The sequence below is a fragment of the Myotis brandtii genome, unplaced genomic scaffold (assembly GCF_000412655.1).
Source record: "Myotis brandtii unplaced genomic scaffold, ASM41265v1 scaffold13, whole genome shotgun sequence".
Lineage (NCBI taxonomy): Eukaryota > Metazoa > Chordata > Mammalia > Chiroptera > Vespertilionidae > Myotis > Myotis brandtii.
The window spans coordinates 4,009,975-4,020,906 of record NW_005354595.1 but is presented as its reverse complement, the minus strand read 5'-3'; the positions used below and the strand labels follow the sequence as shown (position 1 = coordinate 4,020,906).

General features: G+C 52.4%; 1 protein-coding gene across 1 annotated transcript in view; it reads left to right on the top strand.

Moving 5' to 3' along the window:
* Nucleotides 1–10,932, top strand: part of ZNF462 (zinc finger protein 462) — an 88,059-nt gene that overhangs the window by 54,285 nt on the left and 22,842 nt on the right. Inside the window, exons 8-9 of the mRNA XM_014534456.1 lie at nucleotides 2,240–2,501; nucleotides 4,990–5,126. Coding sequence (XP_014389942.1) covers nucleotides 2,240–2,501; nucleotides 4,990–5,126 — 399 coding nt within the window. The remainder of the gene's footprint in view (nucleotides 1–2,239; nucleotides 2,502–4,989; nucleotides 5,127–10,932) is intronic.

The following is a 10,932-nucleotide window of genomic DNA, read 5'->3' as shown; positions in this document are numbered from 1 at the left end:
AACGGGGGGGGGGGGGGGGGGGGGGGGGGGGGGACAGAGAGAGAGAGAGAGAGACTGTGTGTGTGTGTGTGTGTTGGCACCAGAGAGGAAAGTAAAGCGCTAAAAAGACCCCAAAAGCTATAACCTGGGCGTTGTTACAATTGTATCATTAAGGGGTGGGAGTTGCTTGTTGCTGTAAATAAACCTGTACATGTGACTTACCCAGGAAAAGGGGAGTTTATAACATGGATACACACGTCTGTCTTGGTCCGACCTGTTGCCTTGCCACTTGGGGAGGGTGAGGAGCCTCCCTTTCTTGGGGTGCTTTCCCCACCACTCCGTGCATGTCTGTTTCTTCTGGTTTCATATCACATGTAAACACTGGAGTTCAGGTGTCAAATTCATTGCTTTGAGATCAATGGAATATGCAATGGACCCTAGAGAGAATACGGGCTAAGTCTAAGGAGACGTGTGTATGGATAGTGGGTCACAGAACTTCCCTTCTGAGGAGCTAAGAGGGAAGCAGGACAAGCACTGCTGGGAGGGACGGGCTTGGGGTGCTGGTGGGACCGTACAGAGCCCGCAGCTCACGCCGCGTTAACGAGAGAGGCGGGTGCGTTGTGTGCTTCATTGTATGTTTTAAGCAGAAACTGGTCTTGAGGGTTTAAGTAGGAAACCTCTCGAACAATCCCTGAAATGGTAAACAAGCCTGCTATTGAAAGGAAGAATGAGAAGTTGACAATCGCATTGTTGTGATCCTGAGTGGGTTCATCAGCGAGGTCGAGGACTAGAGAAGAGGGAGATGAAAGAATGGGGCAGAATGAATTCAGTGTGTCCTGCCTTCCCTCTCCCTTTGTCTTCCCTTCACACCTGGTAAGGAACCCAGGGAGGCTCCGGTATTGTTCACGTTTTCTTTTGTTTCATTTCTGTGCATCTGGCAGGTTCGTGTACAATTTCCAAAGGGGTTTTTCTCAGTCGTGAGGAGCACAGATTGGGGGTGGGGAGGAAGGCGAGAACGGAAGAGGGTGGCTTCGTATGTTGAAGGCAGGAGATGCCTTCCCGGTAAGCGAGGCTGCTCTGGTTTTGTTTTTGGAAACGAAGAGGCCAGCGGGATGGACCGAGTACTTTCGTCACATACGGGTTTTGCCGAACCCTCCTCGTTTGCGGGGGGTCGTGCCCTGCAACATGAAGTGTCCGTCAAGTGGGGAGGAGGCGGGTGCAGCCTTGTCCCCTCTCCCTGCTGTCTGAAAGGCTGTCAGAGAAGAGCCGTGTGTGTACTTTTTGAGGAAAGTTCCACTGAAGTTCACCTGCGTGGTCGCACCTCCCGCGGCCGCTGTAGGTGACCCGGGACCGTGCTGTCGAACTCCCAGCCTCAGCAGGCAACGCTGCGTGTTGGGAAAAGGTTCAAGGCCTTTCTTTTATTTTTTTTTTCAAAGAAATTATTTACTTACTTTTTTTTTTTAATTTAAAGAAGAAACTCCAATTTTCCCAGCCATCGAGGCCGCATCTCTCCGCCCCGGGCCTTGGAGGCTCCTGGGGTTGAGATTGGTGCCTGTCGTTTCCGACATTCTCGTCCGAATGGCAAACTTCAAAACACCTTTCAGGGAAACTTGTTTGCATTTCATTTTAATGGGATTTGTGAGTAAATCTCCATTTCCATGCTGACTCAGCTCTAACCATCCATTCCAGGGGAGCACTGTTGGATTTTGATATTCTAAAATTTAAATCGCTCGACTGTGAAGGCATAAAACATTTTTATATTGGCGAGTGCCGTGAGCCAGAGCACTTCTGTTAAAGGCTTTTTTGAGGGGAGGGGGAGGTTTGACTAATTCTGGGCTGCAGACGGGGGTGGGGGGGAGGGGTATTGCATCACCTCCTTACCTGCCTCTCTCCCCTGGGGTCCTGGGCTCATTGTGCGGTTTATTGATCTCACCCACAAGGACGGGTGTCCTGCAGCAGCCAGTGGCCACGCTGCAGTCTCCTTTACGGAACACAGTTCCCTTTCTTCCTTCACTTTGAAACCTTGAACCTCAGAGTTTTCTTTCCAAATGGCATGGGCCCTCCAAGTCAGAGGAAAGGGAGTGACAAGTCCTCCCTCCCCGCCTTCCCCCAGAGAAGTGCTGTCAAGTGTAAATGAAGATGAAAGAGGGGCTCATTCCCCAGCCCCTTAAAAAGCGTCCGCGGAACAAACGTCGGGGGTTTCCGAGCGTCACCCCACTGTGTTCTCTGTGTCCACGTCATGTCCCCCGTCTGTCCACAGACTCGTCCTACTCGGAGCCTCCGGATGTGCAGCAGCAGCTGAACCACTACCAGTCGGCCGCGCTGGCGAGGAACAACAGCCGCGTCAGCCCCGGGCCGCTCTCCGGAGCTGCCGGGGAGCAGAAAGCCGAGGCGGTGCTCCACTGCGAATTCTGTGAATTCTCCTCCGGCTACATCCAGAGCATCAGGCGCCACTACAGGGACAAGCACGGCGGGAAGAAGCTCTTCAAGTGCAAGGACTGCTCTTTTTACACAGGCTTTAAGTAAGTGGCGTGAAGGACAGCCTCGCAGCACGAGGTGGCTGCACCCGCTCCGCCCCTCACCACACGCTCCTTACACCCTCCGACCTGGAGCTCAAGGGAGGCCCAGCCGGGCGGGTGATGCAGGGGTTGGGCCCAGTCTGTACCACAAAAGGCTGGTTCCAGGAGACTGCTTGGGGGCGTGTGGGAGGGATGAAGAGCTGTGTCAGAACAAACAAGTTTAAAAGTCAAAGCATCCCAACATGGACACCCCCGGGAGGTCGCTCTCCCCGGGGCTTTGTCCAGGTGGCGCAGGGGAGCACAGGGCTCTGCCCCGTGATGTACGGTCCCTTTCCACAGCGTTGGAGAGAAAGCCGGGCCTTGAGCCTGCGCCTGCATATTCCTACAACTTCTCAGAGTCCTGTGGACGAAGACTGAGGAGATAAACCAGGCAGGAAACATCTAGGGGGAAAAAGTCAAAGCAAGTAGGTGCCCCCAGGCGTGAGATCCCGCAAAGGGTTTCCCCAGCCCCGGGCATGAAGCGGTGAGTGCTTCCCCTTGGCGCTCTGTCACTGTTGCCCTTTCCTTTTATTTGTCTTTGGGGGGAAAATGTTCTTGACAGTCCAAGTCCAAGGGGAGAACATTGGGCAATAGTGACTTCCCTGCTACCCTGGTAGAAAAGTCTTATTTCTCAAGATCACGTTATTTAGAAACCCCAGAGAATCAAGACCCCGGCACTGTGAAGCCTAAACTTGAGCAACCGTAGATAGCGAGTTCCAGTCTAGAAAAAGACCATCCAAAGCCAGCTTTGCTCCTGTGAGGGGCAGCACCCATGCGCTCAAAGAATGGGGTGCTGCCTGTCATTTAAAGTAAACTCCTGTGAAGTCATCTCCTCCCGGGAGATACCGTTTAGGTGAGTGTAGAATGCGGAGCCTTGACTGCCTGGGTTTGAATCCCAGCTTTGCTCCTTATTGGCTGTGTGACTTTGGATAAGTCACTCAGCCTCTCTGTGTCTCTGGCTCCTTATCTGTAAAATAAAGATAATAATAGTACCTACCGCACAGAGCTCTTAGGAGTAAATGAACCCATGCATCTGAAGTGCCTGGCACAAAGTAAACATGAATTTAAAAAGCTGAAAGTAATCGTGTTGCAGATGTAAGGCTGTTACTATCTGCCCCTGGTGCAGTCGGGACCTGAGCCTCAGGCCGCCGCAGTCCTGACTACAGACCCCACACGGAGAGGCTGGCGAGAGGGCTTCCTGCAGGATCAGCCGGTCTCTCCTGCAGCAGCCCGTGGTTGCCGGGACTCGATGGGAAAGTGTTGTATCTCTGACGCTTCACTCAGTTTGGTGTGTTCCAGAGAAATATGCATGTGACCTTAGAACTGAGAGGAGGCCACAGGGCCCAGGGGACACGGGCCCACCCACAGGTGTGCACCTTTCCCCAGGGGGAAGCACTCAGGTTAATAAGAAGAGGACCTCACCCATTCAGCTCTTGATTTCATCCATTCTTAAGAGATTAAATGTCTTATTAAGGCTTTGTAAATGGTGAACTTTCTCCCAGTGGTTGATCATTGACCTATGAACCAGGAGGTCACTGTTCAATTCCCTGTCAGGGCACATGCCTGGGTTGCCGGCTCGATCCCCAGTAGGAGGCTTGCAGGAGGCAGCGATCAATGATTCTCTCTTATCATTGATGTTTCTATCTCCCTCTCCCTTCCTCTCTGAAATCAATTAAAAAATGTGTTTTTAAAAAATTGTGAACTTTTGAGAAGGCTGAAGGGGAGGCAGCAGTACTCTCCCGCCTTTAGGCTGAACTCCGGCTCTGAGTGTAGTTTACCGATTGGTGAGGTCTTGCTTCCTCACCGACTTGCCCGCCCCCTCACCTGTGAAGAGTCATGAGGCAGGTGGTCAGTCACCCATCTTTAAAGTAGTCCCTCTCCTTCCAAGCATGATGAGAAATGCGTTCTCGTAGGGATTTTGTTGTAATGATTTCAATAATTTCTCACTTTCCAGAATAAAGTGTTAGGTAGACTCATAGAAATGGAAACCAGAGGGGTGGGGGGATGGGTGAAATGGGGAGGGGAATCTAGTCAACAATACTGTAAGTTTGCGTAGTGACAGATAATTTCTAGAATTAGTGGGGTGGTCATATAAGGTATAAAAAATGTTGAATCATTATATGGTACACCTAAAACTAGTATAACTAATATCTATCAACTATACTTAAAAAAAAAAGTATTTAGGGGAATCCATTTCCTTTTATACTAAGTTTGAATCCAGCCAAGTGGCAAAATTCCCAGAAAGGAGACCACTGTGCGACCATGGTCCGTTGTTGGGTGGGTGACCCAGGAGCTCCTGGTGAGCAACCATGACCTACGGCAGTGGTTTGGGCCCTCAAGCAAGGGCGTCACACGGGAAGCCTGTAGCCAGGTCGCCAGCAGGGGGTATGCACGCGAGTGAACCGGTCCCTTGTCACACTGATCGCCTGTCTGTCTCCCACCTCTCCCCCAGATCTGCTTTTACTATGCACGTGGAAGCCGGGCACTCGGCTGTTCCGGAGGAGGGCCCCAAAGACCTTCGCTGTCCCCTCTGCCTCTACCACACCAAATACAAGCGCAACATGATCGACCACATCGTGCTGCACCGAGGTAACCTCCCAACTCGGCTTTCTCGGGGCGGGGGAGGGGGGCCCGGGTGGCATAGGGTGCCCTCTCACGGTGGCAGGGGCACGGGTGGCATTCTAGGGATTTTAATAAGAAATTCCTCCTTTTCAAGAATAAAGTGTTAGGTTTCTGTTTAGGGATGGGGGAATGGGTGAAAAGGGGAGGGGAATGTAGTCAATATTGTGATAAGTTTGCATGATGACAGATGATTGATTACTGGAGTTATTGGGGTGATCAGAGTGCAAGGTATAAAAATGGTGAATCACTATATCGTTCACCTAAAACTAGTGTAACTGACATGGGTCAACTATACTTAAAAAAAAAAAGGAGTATTTGGGGGCATCCGTTTCTTTTTCTACTAAGTTTGAATCAGACAAGTGGCGCCCTGCAAGCTGGGAGAAGGAGTGCGGGAACATTTAGGGCAGGAAGTCCGAGGGGTCCCGCCTGGGGTTCCGCCTCAGTCACCTGGCTTCTGGTCCCTGGGCCCATGTGTGGCGGAGGCTCTGTGCCCCCCCAGAGCTTGGGAGGGGCCGTGGGTAGTGCTGCTGCCGAGCAAACAGGAGCGGGAAGACCTCACCTCTGCGGCTGACTCCCTCTTTCCCTTGTTGCCGCTGGGCAGAGTCAGAGCTTCGATCTTGCTGAGCTCCGTGACTTTCCCTCCCTGCGCTGAGAACGCAAGGAAGGGGGACACGGAGCCAGATAAGGGAGGGGGCGCAGAGCAAGATGAAATGCCAGAGATTAAATGCTAATGGGGGACGCGGTTGGCCATCCCAACTCAGAATGTAGCTCAGTGGGAGGCTGGTCTTGACAAGTCGAGAGACGGTTGGGTGTCTGCCTTGCCGAGTGGGGCTGATCTCGGCACAAGATGTGGTGCGCTCTGCACCGTCCGCGCCCCCCCCCCCCCCCCCCCCGGCTCCCTGGATGAGTAAACATCTGTGGTCTCTGGAGTCTGTGTTAAGACTAAGACGTCTTTCTGAGGCCTCCATGAATTAAAACACTTGCTATGAAAGGCAAGAAAAACAACTGCTGAGCTGGTCCTGAGACAGAGCGACTGCTCCCAGAATCAAACTTCCCTTAGCTTTTCGCCCAGACAAATGGGTGAGTTTAAATAGGGAGGAAAGGAAGAGAGAATCTGTTTTGCTCCTGGGAAACCTGAATGAGAAATGCTCCTGGTTTGTGTTGGCTGTGGCAGGAGAGAGCGTACTGCTCACTCGTGCATCCGGCAGGCGTTCCTTATTTGCTGGTTACACGCCCCGCTGTGCTGGGCTCTTTGCTGGGTATGATGGGGTCTGTAAGACCCAGCGCCTGCCTTCCTCGAGGAGGTGAGGCGTGCGTGGGTAAGGATAAGACAGGGAGCGACAGGTGTCTTCGGAGATTCACAGTGGCCAATGGGCTTCTGTTCAGGGTCCCGAAAGGTGGAGCGGGTGGCTTTCAAACAGCCATGATAACACTTCAGGAGGTAGTGCAGACTTCAGGTGAGGTCTGTTCCTTTCCGTGGCAACTTAAAGCAACAACAAGTTTCTCTCACCATTCTGGAGCCTGGAAGTCTGAAATGGAGGTTTCCCAGGGCTGTGCTCTCCCTGCAGGCTAAAGCAGCGGTCGCCAGCCGGTGGTCCGCAGACCACTGGTGATCCTTGAGGTCCGTAAGGTTGGCGACCGCTGCTCTAAAGGATCCCTTCCTTGGCTCTGGCTTCTGGTGGCTCCTGGCATCCCCTGCCTCTGGCTGCATCATGCCAGTCTCCACCTCCGTCTGCACAGGCCTTCTTCCCTGTGTGGGTCCCTTTGCGCTGTTTACTGAACGCTCATAGGGTGCTAGCCTTGTGTTAAGCTCTTGGGATACAGCCATGGCGAGTCAGGCAAGGCCTGTGCACTGAGGGAACTTGAACTTCCATGGAAGGAGCGACGATGAACAAAGGGATAGTTTCATGAGTCTATGTCCATTGAATTTATGGTCATTGGGAGCAGGATGCCTCAGGCGTAGCTCCGCCTGTATGTACCTTGGGCACCTGCAGTGGACAGATTGGATTATGGGATGAAACACAGGGGTGTGTTGTTGTTTTTTTGGCCAAATATTTGCATTATAATTATGGAGCTGTGTGATTTGCCGACACTGCTCTCCAGTTGGCATGTGAGCATAAAGTTTTGTTTCCCAGCCTGTAACCCCAGTACCTAGACAGATAATGAATTTAACCGAAGCTTGTAGGTGGCTGTCTCTTTGGACCAGAACTGATCTCCCCTAATTTATCTGATCAGTGTCATTTTTCTTGAGAAAAAAAAAATGTACAGTGAGATGGCCAGTCTTTCATCTTATTCAGCGAAATTACATGTTCCCTTCCATCCCCATCAAATGTGTTTGCCTGTTCAAATTAGAGGTGCGGTCTCCAGCTCTCTCTGGCTTGAGGGTGGTGACCTGGCTCACATCGAAACTTAATAACGTCTCACCAGTAGTTATTGTGCTTATGTTTATGTGTCTTGATATGGTTATGTTAGGGGATGATGATGTTGTTGTTAATCCTCACCTGATATTTTTCTATTGCTTTTTTAGAGAGAAATTGTTAGGGAAGGAGAAAGGGAGGGAGGGAGGGAGGGAGGGGAGAGAGAGAGAGAGAGAGAGAAACATCAATGTGAGAGAGACACATGCATTGGTTACCTCCTGAACACACCCTGACCAGGGCGGGGATCAAACCTGCCACCCAGGTACGTGCCCTTGACCGGGAATCAAACTCGAAACCCTTTGGTCTGTGGACCTAGACCTGTACTCTAACTACTGAGCCACGCTGGCCAGTGCAGGGGGTGATCTTTTAAAGAGACTTTGAGAGAGAGAGAAACATCAGTGTGAGAGAGACACATGCATTGGTTGCCTCCTGAACACACCCTGACCAGGGCGGGGAGACCCAGGGTAATTTGGAGAGGTGTGAAGTCAAGAAAGGCCCACAGTTGTCGCTGCCCCCACAGAAAAAAAAAACCCGAGCACCGAGCTTCTGCAGCCAAGACGGGCTCAGTCCACACCTAGAAACAGCCCCGCCTCTAACTATGTCCTCCACTCGCCTCAGTAATGAATAACCTCATTCAGAAAACACCGTCGCTCGTTGCCCGCCTTTCAAAATCTCTCCTGTTTGTGCTTTTTAATCTTGGTCATGTTAGCTACATTTTTTCGAAAGAAAAAGCTAACAGTTTTCTAAAAGTAGTGCTAGTGAAAATCCATATAACGAAGAGCCTTGGACGGACGTGGTTGGTCACGTCACAGTTTGGGAGTGGGAAGCCCTACCTTTCCCAGGATAAGTAAGCAGGAAAATTACCTTCTAACAAATCCAGAGGATGTTTGAAAGAAATTCAGGTAGAAGTGGCTGCCTTAGACGTTGACGGCGTTTGCCTTTTTACACGATTAGGAATGAGAGGCTTGTAAGTTGGCTGCATGCGGATGGGATGTTCCCTGTGCTTGCGGGTGAAGGAGGAGGGCACTGGCCAAGGTCAGGAGGCCTGGGCTCCCGGGTCACAACTTGGACTGAACCAGGGGAGGGACTTGGAGGGGGTAGCGGACAGGTCGGTTCTCAGGTTCCCCGTCCACACACCGAAGATAATAACACGGGCTCCGCAGAGTGTTAGGACAATGAGCAGTCGCTGTCGGGTAGAGTGCCTAACCGAACTCGGAACGCGGGAGCACTTCATAAATCGTAGCGGTCGTTCGCCTAAATCACCGTTACTTAAACTCCACGGCGTTGTTCCGGGTGCTCAGGACTGTGTAAAATCCACTTAGGCACACAGAGCGAGACTAGACGCTGCAAAGAAAATGAACCGGAGTGGTAGAGGGATTCAAACAGAGACCCATAAAAACGAGCTGGAAAGGACTGATGCTTTACAAGGAGAAGTGGAGCCTGGATGGGGCCTGGGCGACATCTTCAAGGTGTTGGACATGGTTCTGTGGAAAACTTAACCGTCCACTGAGGTTGACAGGCCAGGGCCCACGGCACAGGCCAGAGCCCACGGATGAAGTGGAAGAAATGGCAGAATATAAGTCAGGAACGCAGAGAGAGCAAGGGGGATGCAGTCTCGAGGAAGGTGCCAGAAAAGCCCGCGTCAGCACTGCCTGTGACCCCGAGTGGAAGCATGCCCTCCGTGTGCTGGTCCCCCTGGTTCAGCTGCACCCCGTCTCCTGCTGTGGGCACCAGCTTGCTCACACTTAAACTCCACGGCGTTGTTCCGGGTGCTCAGGACTGTGTAAAATCCACTTAGGCACACAGAGCGAGACTAGACGCTGCGAAGAAAACGAACCGGAGTGGTAGAGGGATTCAAACGGAGACCCATAAAAACGAGCTGGAAAGGACTGATGCTTTACGGGGAGAAGTGGAGCCTGGATGGGGCCTGGGCGACATCTTCAAGGTGTTGGACATGGTTCTGTGGAAAACTTAACCGTCCACTGAGGTCGACAGGCCATGGCCCACGGCACAGGCCAGAGCCCACGGATGAAGTGAAAGAAATGGCAGAATATAAGTCAGGAACGAACGCAGAGAGAGCAAGGGGGATGCAGTCTTGAGGAAGGTGCCAGAAAAACCCTCGTCAGCACTGCCTGTGACCCCGAGTGGAAGCATGCCCTCCGTGTGCTGGTCCCCCTGGTTCAGCTGCACCCCGTCTCCTGCTGTGGGCACCAGCTTGCTCACGGTACGTGGCCACTCACATCGGACCCAGAGCAGCTGGCGTTAGTGCTTGGCCTGGTGCCCAGAGCAGTGGTTCTCAACCAGGGTCCACTTGCCTTCTTGGGGAGCGCTCTGGGTTGTCACACGTGGGGAGGAGGGGATGCTGCTGGCGTCTGGTGAGTCAGGGCCGGGCATGCCGATCACCATCTTGCGATGCACGGGACGGCCCCTACGACGAGGAATTACCGGCCCCAACATGTCAGGCCTGTTACTCGTGAGAAGCTCGTTAGAGGAGCCACGCATCGTCGGATGGGCTCTCGTAAGGCTCCTGGTTTACGCCAAAGCGTTTCCCCCTTCTTTTACACCAAACCGTGGAGCTGAATGGTTGGAAGGCTGGTAAACATTTGCCCTTCTAGGAAAATGTGTGGATTGCATGGTGATCATGTGTTTCTTAGCTGTCTGCCGCCCTTCGGTTTATAAACACGTACATTTCTAAATGAGCGGCTGACTCTTTGCTTCGGGAAAACGACACGTGCATAGAGCTCCAGGGAGTTGCAGGCCCCCCTCCCAGCTCCCCCTGCCCAGCTCCTTTGCTGGCCAATTAGTCGCTGCACTCACGGCTCCCAAGGCAGTGCTTGCCCTGCAGTGAGGATGTGACGGTTGAGACTCAAGCACCGCACAGGGTGGGGGGACTCTCCCCAGGCGCCCAACACACCCCAACAGCAAAGGGAGGGCTCCCCCATGCGTCCCGCCAGCGCACCAGATACTGACGCTCGCTCGGGGAACCTCGCTGCTCAGTGGCTCTGAGGATAAATCACGCTTTCTTGACTTAATAATACGTCGCTGTTTCTAAATAACGTAAGTATATGTTGTGTGCGTCCATTTGTAAACCTACAGACAGCCTTCTGAAATCCAGACAGCGTGAAACGCGCGCTATATTTGATCCTTGCATAAATAGCACAGATTTTAATTTTATCCCAGGCATGGGTTTCTGGCGCGTGTGCCGATGCTCTGGGCAGACTGGTGTGAAATTTAATTTGAGCAGTTAAACACGAGGGCGAGGGAGTGCAACGTAAACAGGCACGCACGCGTTCCCAGCCCTGCAGCGTTTGGATGTTCCCGGGGAAAGCACCCAAATCCTCTTCTTTTATTTTATT